The sequence below is a fragment of the Salmo trutta genome, chromosome 20, assembly GCF_901001165.1.
Source record: "Salmo trutta chromosome 20, fSalTru1.1, whole genome shotgun sequence".
NCBI lineage: Eukaryota > Metazoa > Chordata > Actinopteri > Salmoniformes > Salmonidae > Salmo > Salmo trutta.
Window position 1 is genome coordinate 23,917,853 of NC_042976.1, and position 14,600 is coordinate 23,932,452.

A 14,600-nucleotide genomic window follows, 5' to 3' on the forward strand; every position below is an offset into this window, starting at 1 on the left:
TTTAATACCCAGTCTGTCACAAAAGCATGCCAATGTTGTGTAAACTCAGTTATGTAACCCAGTTTTTCTCCCCTGCAGGAAGGTATCCCCACCTCCCTGCCTCCAGCAACAGCTGACAACTAGAACAGATGTAAATGGGATTAGTGCTTCTCTTCATGAGACACAACCATCCTTCTTTGAGTTCCACCTGGCCGTGTAAAGCTGTATTAGAAAGGCGTTTAGCAGAAACAAAGGAAAACATTAGGCTTTTTAATCCCTTAAAGCTGCTTTATGTAATTTAATAAATAAACAGAGCCTGTGTCTCTAGCTCCACTCCAGGGAAATGACTCATACATATTTCAAAAGTGTCAGTCTGTCTGTCTGCTGGGGCTGAGAGGGGCTTATTGTGGAGCAGACAGACGACACATCAGACCACCCTCTTTGCTCTTCATATCTCTCCTCCCTCCATCCCCTCTCGTCTCTCCTAATTTTTTTACATTTTTATTGAACCTTTATTTAACTAAGCAAGTCAGTTAGAACAAATTCTTATTTACAATGACGACCTACTGGGGAACAGTGGGTTAACTGCCTTGTTCTTCACCTGAACAACTTTTTTTTACCTTGTCAGCTCGGGGATTCGATCCAGCAACCTTTCAGTTACTAGGCCAACGCTCTAACCACTAGGCTACCTGCCGCCCGTAATCTCAGTTAACCCAGAACTAAAAAGTATTGTGTAATTGGTCAGCTGTTCTATTAAGTTCTGGGTCCATATGTGTTAAGAGAAGGGATCCAGAAATGCTAGAACCAGGAGCGGAACCAGAACCAGGAGCTCCACCTGAATGTCCCTTCCCCTTACAAAATTCAAAAAACCGCTAACACCTGTGAAATTGTGATTTGTCCAAAGCACTGGAACTAATGCTGAAAATGATCCCACGCATCCAGTTCCTTCCCTAAAGACTCTACGTTACCAGTTATGTTTCTAGAAATCTCTCAGAGATTACTCATGTCGTGTCCCCGTCTCGTCTCTCTCCTCTCTTGCTGATGTTTTGTTGGTAATAACCAAACCTTGACTTGTGAATTTGAGTACATTTTGTAATTCTGAATCTATTTGCAGACTCCGTAAGCTCATTGTGAATTTGAGTACATTTTGTAATTCTGAATCTATTTGCAGACTCCGTAAGCTCATTGTGAATGTGAGTACATTTTGTAATTCTGAATCTATTTGCAGACTCCGTAAGCTCATTGTGAATGTGAGTACATTTTGTAATTCTGAATCTATTTGCAGACTCCGTAAGCTCATTGTGAATGTGAGTACATTTTGTAATTCTGAATCTATTTGCAGACTCCGTAAGCTCATTGTGAATTTGAGTACATTTTGTAATTCTGAATCTATTTGCAGACTCCGTAAGCTCATTGTGAATTTGAGTACATTTTGTAATTCTGAATCTATTTGCAGACTCCGTAAGCTCATTGTGAATGTGAGTACATTTTGTAATTCTGAATCTATTTGCAGACTCTGTAAGCTCATTGTGAATTTGAGTACATTTTGTAATTATGAATCTATTTCCAGACTCTGTAAGCTCATTGAACAAATACATTGATCTTCTACATATCCCTTTCCAGTGTGATAATTCCCAAAACTTTATTTTCTGTACATTTGATGCAGAATAAGCCGCTAATAATCAAAGTGCCAGTAAAAACTGTAGTGGGATGTCCACTAACAAGGCTGGATCTCTGCTACAGAATGTAAATATGGTTATGCATATATGGTTATGTGTGTGTATATGTGTGTGTGTGCACACGCATGTGAATGTGTGTGTGTGTGCTTGGGTGTGTGTGTGTGTGTATGTGAAGCCTGGATGATGCATGTTCATTAGCCAGTGCATTCCATTAATGGGGGGCTGCTGAGACACAATTCATTAATTGATAGAAGCTGTCTCACACTGAGCCTAAGACACATTTTCACATTAATTAAAAAATATTCCCAGGTAGCCTTGATAATCAAAACAAACACGCCATTAGCAGTGGATTAACCACAGTTTTAGGATGATTTCTTACGTGCTACCCATGTTTAGGTAGAGCCCTATAAAACCTGCGACGCGGAGAACGCGGACCAAATCACAGAATCCAGACATTAAAATGGAATTCAACCATATACAATATCTTATAAAACTTAGGGAATCAAATACAATTGTATTTGTCACATGCTTAGTAAACAACAAGTGTAGACTAACGTTGAAATGCTTACTGCAGGGCCCTTCCCAACAATGCAGAAAGAAAGAAAATAGAGAAATAATAGAAAAGTAAAACACGTAATAATAATAAAAGTAATAACAAATACACAATGAGTAAGGATAACTTGGCTATATATACGGGGTACCAGTACCAAGTCCATGTGCAGGGGTACGAGGTAATTGAGGTTGAAATGCACATTATCGTTCAAAAGCATCCCGGAGTCACCTCTTCACTGTTGATGTACGAGATCTTCAGTTTCTTGGCAATTTAGCGCATGGAATAGCCTAACATAATTGCAAAAGGGTTTTCTAATGATCAATTAGCCTTTTAAAATGATAAACTTGGATTAGCTAACACAACGTGCTATTGAAACACAGGAGTGATGGTTGCTGATAATGGGCCTCTGTACACCTATGTAGATATTCCATAAAAACATCAGCCGTTTCCAGCTACAATAGTCATTTATAACATTAACAATGTCTGCACTGCATTTCTGATCAATTTGATGGTATTTTAATGGACAAAAAAAGTGCTTTTCTTTTGAAAACAATGATATTTCTAAGTGACCCCAAACTTTTGAACGGTAGTGTATATATAACATACGAGTAAAGTGTCAAAGAAGTTAGTGCAAAAAGGGTCAATGCAGATAACCAAATAGCTACCCAGACTATTTGACTAACTAACTACACTGAACACCTCTAAGAAAAGAAAAATACTATACTGAACAAAAATATAAAACGCAACATGCAGCAATTTCAACGGTTTCACTGAGTTACACTTCACATAAGGAAATCAGTCAATTTAAATAAATTCATTAGACCCAAATCTATGGATTTTACATGACTGGGCAGGGCATAGGCCCACCAACTTGGGAGCCATGCCCACCCACTTAGGAGCCAGGCCCAGCCAATCAGAATGAGGTTTTCCCCACAAAAGGGCTTTATTACAGACAGAAATACTCCTCAGTTTCATCAGCTGTCCTGGTGGCTGGTCTGACAATCCCGCAGGTGAAGAAGCCAGATGTGGAGGTCTTGGGCTGGCGTGGTTACACATGGTCTGCGCTGGTGAGGCCGGTTGGACGTACTGCCAAATTCTCTAAAACGACATTGGAGGCGGCTTATGGTAGAGAAATTAACATTAAATTCTCTGGCAAAAGCTCTGGTTGACATCCCTGCAGTCAACATGCCAATTGCATGCTCCCTCAAAACTTAAGACATCTGTGGCAAAGTGGTGTGTGACAAAACTGCACATTTTAGAGTGGCATTTTATTGTCCCCAGCACAAGGTACACCTGTGTAATGATCATGCTGTTCAATCAAATTTTTGATATGCCACACCTGGTGGATGGATTATCTTAGCAAAGGAGAAATACTTACTAACAGGGATGTAAACAAATGTGTGCACAACATTGGAGAGAAATAAGCTTTTTGTGCGTATGGAACATTTCTGGGATCTTATATTTCAGCTCATGAAACATGGGTCCAACACTTTACATGTTGCGTTTATATTTTTGTTCAGTATATTTAGCAGTCTTATGGCTTGGGGGGGTAGAAGCTGTTCAGGGTCCTGTTGGTTCCGGACTTGGTGCATCGGTACCGCTAGCTGTGCAGTAGCAGAGAGATCAGTCTATGACTTGGGTGGCTGGAGTCTTTGACAACTTTTAGGGCCTTCCTCTGACACCGCCTGGTATAAAAGGTCCTGGATGGCAGGGAGCTCAGCCCCAGTGATGTACTGGGACGTACAAATACTACCAGCTGTAGCGCCTTGCTGTCGAATGCCAAGCAGTTGCTATACCAAGCAGTGATGCAGCCAGTCAAGGTACTTTCAATGGTGCAGCTGTAGAACCTTTTTTAGGATCTGAGGGCCCATGCCAAATATTTCCAGCCTCCTAAGGGGAAAGAGGCGTTGTCGTGCCCTCTTCACGACTGTGTTGGTGTGTGTGGACCATGATAGATCCTTAGTGATGTGGACACCGAGTAACTTGAAGCCCTCGACCCGCTCCGCTACAGCCCCATCGATGTAAAATGGGGGTGTACTCGGCCCTCCGTTTCCTGTAGTTTACGATCAGCTCCTTTGTTTTGATTACGTTGAGGGAGAGGTTGTTGTCCTGGCACCACATTGCCAGGTCTCTGACCTCCTCCCTGTAGGCTCTCTCATCATCGTCAGTGATCAGGCCAAACACTGCTGTGTCATCAGCAAACTTAATGATTGTGTTGGAGTCGTGCTTGGCCACGCAGTCGTGGGTAAACAGGGAGTACAAGAGGGACTAAGCATGCACCCCTGAGGGTCCTCCGTGTTGAGGGTCAGCATGGTGGATGTGTTGTTGCCTACCCTCACCACATGGGGCAGCCCGTCAGGAAGTCCAGGATCCAGTTGTTCAGTCTCAGGGACCTTAGCTGAGTGATGAGCTTTGAGGGCACTATGGTGTTGAACGCTGAGCTCGTAGTCAATGAACAGCATTCTCACATAGGTGTGGGAAAGGGCAGTGTGGAGGGCAATAGAGATTGCGTCATCTGTGGATCTGTTGGGGCGGTATGCGAATTGGAGTGGGTTCAGTGTGTCTGGGATGATGGTGTTGATGTGAGCCATGACCAGCCTTTCAAATAATTGAATGGCTACCGACGTGAGTGCTACGGTGCGGTAGTCATTTAAGCAAGCTACCTTTGCTTTCTTGGGCACAGGGACTATGGTGGTCTGCTTGAAACATGTAGGTATTACAGACTGGGACAGGAAGAGGTTGAAAATGTCAGTGAAGACACTTGCCAGCTGGTCAGCGGATGCTCTGAGTATGCGTCGCGGTAATCCATCTAACCCTGTGGTCTTGTGAATGTTAACCTGTTTAAAGGACTTACTCACATTGGCTATGGAGAGCGTGATCACACATTTGTCCAGAACAGCTGGTGTTCTCATGCATGGTTCAGTGTTGCTTGCCTTGAAGCCTGCATAGAAGGCATTTAGCTCATCTGGTAGGTTTGCGTCACTGGGCAGCTCGCGGCTTGGTTTCCCTTTGTAATCCATGATAGTTTGCAAGTCCTGCTACATCCGACGAACGTCAGAGCCGATGTAGTAGGATTCGATCTTAGTCCTGTATTGACGCTTTGCATGTTTAACGGTTCGTTGGAGGACGTAGTGGGATTTCTTATAAGTGTCCAGATTAGTCTCCCCAAATCAACTAAATGTATTTAAAATGTATTAACTTGCCCAAGTTATGAACAGAATTAATCAGTGACTCGTATTTCCTGCAGCTTTCTAAAAAGGCAACGAGAATTCCCCGTCTGTGTAAGTGCGGTGCACGAGTCTTTGTGTACACGAGTCTTTGAGTCCACTTTGTGTACCCGTTAGCGATGATGCTAATGAAAAGGTGTCTGGTAGATGGAAAGGCTTTCCCATAGGGCCCTACTTATGTTGTCAAGCTGGGTGCTATCTAAGCAACACTACAGAGTGCACTGTGCTTCGACTGACAGCTAAATCAGGTTTCTATGCTGCCTGCACCCCAACAAGAGTAAAGCCCCTTTACACTCCGTTTTAGGCCTGGAATAGAAAAGGCAACAACACATTACAACCAGCAGTAGCAGGGAATCGGCTGAGCCCATATCTCGGACTTCACACCAGAGGCTGTAAACCAAGAGGATAGAACTTGATGTTTTTCACCACTCTAAAAGGAAGTAACACACTGGATACTTGGCTAAGCTTGTTTTCTATAGTAGAGAATAATACTACCGCTTAAAGACGGCTGTCTTTATGTTCTCATCTTTAAAAAGCTATCAGTGTCTGTAAAAGGTAGTCTGATAGTGTGTTTATGTGTAGATCCAGGATGGCTTTAATATGTATACAGTACCAGTCAAAGGTTTTTATAACACCGACTCATTCAAGGGTTTTTCTTTATTGTTACTATTTTCTACATTGTAGAATAATAGTGAAGACATCACAACTATGAAATAACACATATGGAATCATGTAGTAACCAAAAAAGGTGTTGAACAAATCAAAATATATTTTATATTTGAGATTCTTCAAAGTAGCCACCCTTTGCCTTGATGACAGCTTTGCACACTCTTGGCATTCTCTCAACCAGCTTCATGAGGTGGTCACCTGGAATGCATTTCAATTAACAGGTGTGCCTTGTTAAAAGTTAATTTGTGGAATTACTTTCCTTCTTAATGCGTTTGAGCCAATCAGTGGTTTTGTGACAAGGTGGGGGGTATAGAGAAGACAGCCCTATTTGGAAAAAGATGAAGTCCATACCATGGCAAGAACAGCTCAAATAAGCAAAGAGAAACGACAGTCCATCATCACTTTAAGACATGAAGGTCAGTCAATACAGACATTTTATTCTGGTACTGAACCTCCTGGTACTGTATGTATGCATGTATGCATGCATGTACATACATTCATACAGTACCAGGAGGTTCACCTTCCAACAGGACAACGACCCTAAGCACACAGCCAAGACAACGCAGGAGTGGCTTCGGGACAAGTCTCTGAATGTCCTTGTGTGGCCCAGACAGAGCTCGGACTTGAACCCGATCTAACATCTCTGGAGAGACCTGAAAATAGCTGTGCAGCTCCCCATCCAACCTGACAGAGCTTGAGAAGATCTGCAGAGAAGAATGGGAGAGAAACTCCCCAAATACAGGTGTGCAAAGCTTGTAGCCTCATACCCAAGAAGACTTGAGGCTTGGAGTGGGTGCCAAAGGTGCTTCAACAAAGTACTGAGTAAAGGGTCTGAATACTTATATAAATGTCATATTTCAGTTTTTAAATTTCTTATACATTTGCAAAAAAATAAATAAATACATGTTTTTGGCTTTGTCATTATGGGGTATTGTGTGTAGATTGAGACGGAGAAAAAAAACTATTTAATCCATTTTAGAATAAGGCTGTAACGTAAACGTGGAAAAATGAAAGGGGTCTGAATACTTTCTGAATGCACTGTAATATATATCTATATTTATAAACTGGGTGGTTTGAGCCCTGAATGCTGATTGGCTGACAGCCATGGTATATCAGGGGTATGACAAAACATTTATTTTTACTGCTCTAATTACATTGGAACCAGTTTATAATAGCAATAAGGCACCTCGGGGGTTTGTGATATATGGCCAATTTACCACGGCTAAGGCCTGTGTCCAGGCACTCTGCGATGTGTCGTGCCTAAGAACAGCCCTTAGCCGTGGTATATTGGCCATATACTGTACCACACCTCCTTGGACCTTATTGCTTAAATATATATAGTCTGAGACAGTGAGTGTGCCAGTAATTACATCTTCAAAACACCTGATATCTACAGAGACCTGAATAAGCATGTATGACCATCCTGTAGCATGTAGAGACAGAAATATCCTCACAGGTATGAATAACCATGGTCAATAATGTCCTGTATGATAACGTGTGTAAGCTAGCTGCTTCCGACCTGCCGTGCTCAGATATCTGACTGTGTCTAATAGACAGGGGATTCACTGCTCTTTTCCGCCAGGTAGCAAGGGATTCAGACTATTTTACCCCCCCCCCCCCTCTCTAGACCTCCCTCCATCTATCCCTTCAGACCTCCCTTTTCCCTCCAGACCTCCTTCCCTTTCTCTAGCTGCCCCTCTTACCGTGCCTTGTTAAATATTCATCGGCAAACTGTTTTCCGGGGCGAGCAAAGGATGAGAGCGGAGAGAGGAGTGAAAGGAAGAGGAGAGAGAGAGAGAGCAGAGGGGTCTGACAGCTTAATCATGGAGTCAAAGCTGCAGACAGGACAGGTCTTCTCTCTCTCTGCTGCCTCTGGCTGTCACAACCACCTACATGATGTAATCCCCTCTCCTCTCCTGACACCAGCAGACAGAGCAAAGACAAAACAGACAGGGGCAGAGAGACACACAGAGGGGTAGAGAAGATCGAGATGCACAGAGGGGTAGAGAAAATAGAGAGGTAGACATAGAAAGACAGAGGACCTTTCAGAGAGGTGAAGATAGAGAAAGCGGCAGAAATACAGAGGTACAGATAGGATCCCACAGAAAAGGGCAAACTAGAGTGGCTCTGAGACAGGGGGGAGAGGAGAGAGAGACAGGGGGGAGAGGAGAGAGAGAGAGACAGGGGGAGAGGAGAGAGAGAGAGACAGGGGGAGAGGAGAGAGAGAGACAGGGGGAGAGGAGAGAGAGAGAGACAGGGGGAGAGGAGAGAGAGACAGGGGGGGAGAGGAGAGAGAGACAGGGGGAGAGGAGAGAGAGACAGGGGGAGAGGAGAGAGAGAGACAGGGGGGAGAGGAGAGAGAGACAGGGGGAGAGGAGAGAGAGACAGGGGGAGAGGAGAGAGAGACAGGGGGAGAGGAGAGAGAGACAGGGGGAGAGGAGAGAGAGACAGGGGAGAGGAGAGAGAGAGACAGGGGAGAGGAGAGAGAGAGACAGGGGAGAGGAGAGAGAGAGACAGGGGGAGAGGAGAGAGAGAGACAGGGGAGAGGAGAGAGAGAGACAGGGGAGAGGAGAGAGAGAGACAGGGGAGAGGAGAGAGAGAGACAGGGGAGAGGAGAGAGAGACAGGGTGGAGAGGAGAGAGAGACAGGGTGGAGAGGAGAGAGAGACAGAGGGGAGAGGAGAGAGAGACAGAGGGGAGAGGATAGAGAGACAGGGGGAAAGGATAGAGAGACAGGGGGAAAGGATAGAGAGACAGGGGGGAAAGGATAGAGAGACAGGGGGGAGAGGAGAGAGAGAGACGGGGAGAGGAGAGAGAGAGACAGGGGGAGAGGAGAGAGAGAGACAGGGGAGAGGAGAGAGAGAGACAGGGGAGAGGAGAGAGAGACAGGGTGGAGAGGAGAGAGAGACAGAGGGGAGAGGATAGAGAGACAGGGGGGAGAGGATAGAGAGACAGAGGGGAGAGGATAGAGAGACAGGGGGGAAAGGATAAAGAGACAGGGGGAGAGGATAGAGAGACAGAGGGGAGAGGATAGAGAGACAGAGGGGAGAGGATAGAGAGACAGGGGGGAGAGGATAGAGAGACAGAGGGGAGAGGATAGAGAGACAGGGGGAAAGGATAGAGAGACAGGGGGGAAAGGATAGAGAGACAGGGGGGAGAGGAGAGAGAGAGAGACAGGGGGAGAGGAGAGAGAGAGACAGGGGGAGAGGAGAGAGAGAAACAGGGGAGAGGAGAGAGAGAGACAGGGGAGAGGAGAGAGAGACAGGGTGGAGAGGAGAGAGAGACAGAGGGGAGAGGATAGAGAGACAGGGGGGAGAGGATAGAGAGACAGAGGGGAGAGGATAGAGAGACAGGGGGAGAGGATAGAGAGACAGGGGGAGAGGATAGAGAGACAGGGGGAGAGGATAGAGAGACAGGGGGAGAGGATAGAGAGACAGAGGGGGAAAGGATAGAGAGACAGGGGGGAGAGGATAGAGAGACAGGGGGAGAGGATAGAGAGACAGGGGGAGAAGATAGAGAGACAGAGGGGAGAGGAGAGAGACAGAGGGGAGAGGATAGAGAGACAGGGGGGAGAGGATAGAGAGACAGGGGGAGAAGATAGAGAGACAGAGGGGAGAGTATAGAGAGACAGAGGGGAGAGGATAGAGAGACAGAGGGGAGAGGATAGAGAGACGGGAGTAGAGGATAGAGAGACAGGGGGAGAGGATAGAGAGACGGGGGGAGAGGATAGAGAGACAGGGGGGAGAGGATAGAGAGACAGGGGGGAGAGGATAGAGAGACAGGGGGGAGAGGATAGAGAGACAGGGGGGAGAGGATAGAGAGACAGGGGGAGAGGATAGAGAGACAGGGGGGGAGAGGATAGAGAGACAGGGGGGAGAGGATAGAGAGACAGGGGGGAGAGGATAGAGAGACAGGGGGGAGAGGATAGAGAGACAGGGGGGAGAGGATAGAGAGACAGGGGGGAGAGGAGAGAGAGACAGAGGGGAGAGGATAGAGAGACAGAGGGGAGAGGATAGAGAGACAGGGGGGAGAGGATAGAGAGACAGGGGGGAGAGGATAGAGAGACAGGGGGGAGAGGATAGAGAGACAGGGGGGAGAGGATAGAGAGACAGGGGGGAGAGGAGAGAGAGAGACAGGGGGGAGAGGATAGAGAGACAGGGGGAGAGGATAGAGAGACAGGGGGAGAGGATAGAGAGACAGGGGGGAGAGGATAGAGAGACAGGGGGGAGAGAATAGAGAGACAGAGGGGGGAGGATAGAGAGACAGGGGGGAGAGAATAGAGAGACAGAGGGGGGAGGATAGAGAGACAGGGGGGAGAGGAGAGAGAGACAGAGGGGAGAGGATAGAGAGACAGAGGGGAGAGGAGAGAGAGACAGAGGGGAGAGGATAGAGAGACGGGGGGAGAGGATAGAGAGACAGAGGGGAGAGGATAGAGAGACGGGGGGAGAGGAGAGAGAGACAGAGGGGAGAGGATAGAGAGACAGGGGGGAGAGGATAGAGAGACAGGGGGGAGAGGATAGAGAGACAGGGGGGAGAGGAGAGAGAGACAGAGGGGAGAGGAGAGAGAGACAGGGTTAAAGAGCTACAAGGAAAACAGTTTGTCAATAGTTAATCTGAACAGACCAAGGACTTGTTGTCATAACCCAGCGTGAATGGACAGTCAGCCGTCCAATCTATTCACCCTCAAGCGACAGCCACCTCACGCTAGACACAGCCGTGCTCGTACCAGACATCCCACAATGAACAAATCCAAATCCTTTCTTTTCACTCACATTGAAAGAGTCCATTATAACTTTATATGGCCCTTTAGTATCAAGTGATGGTGGAAATTGAAAATAGATTAAATGTGAGACTTTCCTTCGAGACCTGTGCTAATTATCTCACTCGCTATCCTCTCTAGAAGTCTGGAAATAAAACATACCTGGGAATCGGATCATTATTGGTCGTTATCTCATCTTCTGATCAATATGATTGATTGGGTATTGATCAAGCCAAGACATTATGTTTTTGAATGAACTGTGGGATCTCCCACACAAACGACATAACTGTGTGCAGTGAGCAGTGAATCACATGCACGGTAGAGCTGGGGGATATGGGCAAAAATCCATACTGAGATAAATTGCCTGAATTGATGTGATACCGATAAATAGAACAATAAGTATATTACATTAATGTGCACCACAGTTTTTAAATGATTCTCAATCTACTACTACTAGTTAGAGGGTTGTAGCCATCATTTGTCCCATTAACGATCACCCATATTATCAAACTTATTTCATTTCAAACTCCATATTTCTCTAGTACAGGCTACTTATAGTACTGAATGATATCAGCAAAATGTCTGCGACAAGTGATCGGTGTCGATCATTTTTGGTTGATCGTCCCAGCGCTAACACACGCACGTGCGCGCAAGCAAGCACACACACACTTACCCCATTCATGGGATAGGTCTTCCATCCCAGCTCTCCCAAAACAGACGTGGTGTCCAGCAGAACCACTGGAACAGAACAGGAGACCACATCCATTAGCATAATGTTGATAGACATACCTCCCTGTTCCTGCATCAGTAATTGAAATATAACTCATAAATTCTCATTTAGACTTCTGTAGCTTAACAAAAATGAGTTTCCCCCCCAGATTACTATTTGCATTTCCATTTTAGTAAAGCATCATTTCAGAGCTGAACAAAACAATTTAGCCCTGATAGATTGCTGTCAACAGTCTCTATCTCCTTCATATCCTCTCCCATTCACAGGCTTTTTTCACTGTCGCTCAGACAATAAGGACTTCCTGTCTGTCCCCAGAGATAAGATTACAAATAACCCGTCTCTTGGTCCTGAAGCATTTCAGTGTAATATCCGGCTATTCAAGGTGAAATGGAGCACTGTAATTCATGTACATTATGTATACATTACATACAGCATGCACATTGTATTCAAATTAGCATTGATTCTGGTAGATTCTGTTGATAGCTTTCACTGTAAGAGAAAGCATAAACATGTCCTTGAGACTGATATAAAATACACGGAAATACTGGGAACTTTATTTGTGATTGTGAAAGTAGTCTTTTCATACTAGTTGACTGTAAGAGAGAGTGAAAGTCAGGAGGACATGTCAGTGTTAGTATATTGACGCTTATCACGTTGTCAATATTACAAGTTCACCTCCTCCAGGCTGACAATACTATGAACTTGAGTCTGTGTCAACATAGTTCTAAAACATCTTTCCATCTCTATCCTTCCCTCCAACGTCAGTAGACTTCATAATTTAGGATCAGAATGTCATTAAACAAACTTTTAGAATAAGTGAATAATAATCTCCCTTACACGGAGCAGAGGGTGGAAGGATAGGATATGTTACCTTCAGCTTTCTACAATAACACTGGATCTTATAACAATCTTTTTTTTAAATGATCTGCATTATTATGGCTCTTCTATAGAGCTGAAATAACCTTACAATATAGATGCATCAACATGGTTCTCATCTATCGATGCACGATATATCGGTGAACATATCGGAATCGGACGATATTTGCTAAAAATGCCAACATCGGTATTGGCCCAATGTCTAGCCGATGTGCAAAACCGATGTCAAAGATGACGTGCACACCTATATAACGTAGGTACATGACGTAATGACGCCACATAAAATTTTGACAAACACGTGCAACACAGCATTCCTAACCTAGCCCACAATGTCTGCTGTGTGGATCAAGCAGTCAACAAGTCGAGCATTCATTTGAAAGAGTAAGAACATTTCAGCAAAACTACTCAAAGGCAAAATCCATTAACGCCAGGATAATGGAATTCATTGCCCTTGTCAATCAACCATTCCCTGTCCTGGGTGATGTTGGCTTTCGCCGACTGGTCTAGCACCGGTACACATGTTGCCCTACCGGAGTTACACAGTAATAGCATCACTGCTATTAGCTTCACGACATACTATGGAATGCTGTTTGGGTCTTTGCGTGTCAAAAAAGATACACTCCAAATAACACAATTTGACAGGTCAAATAACACAGTTCTATTATAGAAGGTTGTGTGTTCTGAATTTGCACGTGCAAGCCAAGCACCACCACTACTATCAGTAGCGCTGTCATAGCTGTACAAAAAAGTCTGCAAACAAGCAAACACTGACCACGAACGATGTGTTTACAATACCGTGTTGGTAATAAAGCATTATTTGTTCGACCGCAACTTCTGGGGTAGCTAGCTTTAGCTTGATACCTAGTTAGCACCAATACAACCAGCTTGAAAACAATGACCAGTAGAAACTGCAGTCATTTTCATCATTCTTATCAATGATTTAGGAATCCTTGTGTCAGTATTAGCTACGTTGCCACTTGTTGTTCGCCTATTGAACTTGAACTTCAGTTCATGAAAATAAATAGCTAGTCAGCAACTTAACCCTGTTGCCCAAAGCTAACGTTATAAGCAGCCAGCTAGCTTCATCTGGCTAGTGAAGCTCGACCGACCGGGTGTTGTTCCACTATTGTGCCTAATCCTTATTGTGGCTAGCTTCACATAGATGGGTCCGACCACCATTTATCAAATAAGAATTGACTTATAAATTAGGGTTATTTTAGATGATGACACCAAACTATATAGTCAGCTAGGTAACGATAGCTACTGAAACAGATGTCCTTTTGCTATGTTTTTGGGGAAGAACATTGTTTGCATCCATGAGCTAGCTAGCTTTTTTTATGACCAGCACTGTTGGTGCGTGAGACAACTTTACCAGCATCATAGCATACGTGTCGATAAATCGTTGTGACATATGAAATACAAGTGATAGTGTAATCAATGAGTAATAACTACGTAAAAAATGAATGAATGCATTAAATTATTATGTGATGTGCACTCATATTCAGGTCCTGATTGATGAGTCAAATAAGCTTGTTGACCAAAGGGTGTTATTTGACACACAAAGACCCAAACGACGTTCCATAGAAATCCTGGTTGAGAATGAAACGACTGAACAAATGAACAACCAAACAGCACAGCAAGTAAGTGAAAGAAATAGGTTTTGATGATGTTTTACTGGTAATGGGGATATATACGTAAATGCCAACAAAATAACTATTTGGCCTGTGTGTGTGTGTGTGTGTGTGTGTGTGTGTGTGTGTGTGTGTGTGTGTGTGTCATATATATATATATATATATATATATATATATATATATATATATAACCTCTACTTAACTAGGCAAGTCAGTTAAGAACAAGTTCTTATTTACAATGACGGCCTACCCCAGCCAAACCCGGACAATGCTGGGCCAATTGTGAGCCACCCTATGGGACTCCCAATCACAGCCGGATGTGATACAGCCTGGATTCGAACCAGGGACTGTAGTGACACCTCTTGCACTGAGATGCAGTGCCTTAGAGCGCTGAGTCCATGTGCTAAAAAAATGTATATCGAATATCGGTATCTGCCAAAAATGTCATATCGGTGCATCACTATTAATATCCTACACTAGTAGAAAAGGGAGAACTC

The 14,600-nt window shown here is 44.6% G+C and overlaps 1 protein-coding gene across 2 annotated transcripts in view; it reads right to left on the reverse strand.

Moving 5' to 3' along the window:
- LOC115155738 (ephrin type-A receptor 6) overlaps positions 1-14,600 on the reverse strand; it is a 198,636-nt gene that overhangs the window by 168,669 nt on the left and 15,367 nt on the right. For both annotated transcript variants that reach the window (XR_003868121.1, XM_029702647.1), the window contains exon 2: positions 11,539-11,603. Coding sequence is in view for 1 of the 2 variants with exons in the window: in XM_029702647.1 (XP_029558507.1) it covers positions 11,539-11,603 (65 nt within the window). In the remaining variant the exon portion in view is untranslated. The remainder of the gene's footprint in view (positions 1-11,538; positions 11,604-14,600) is intronic.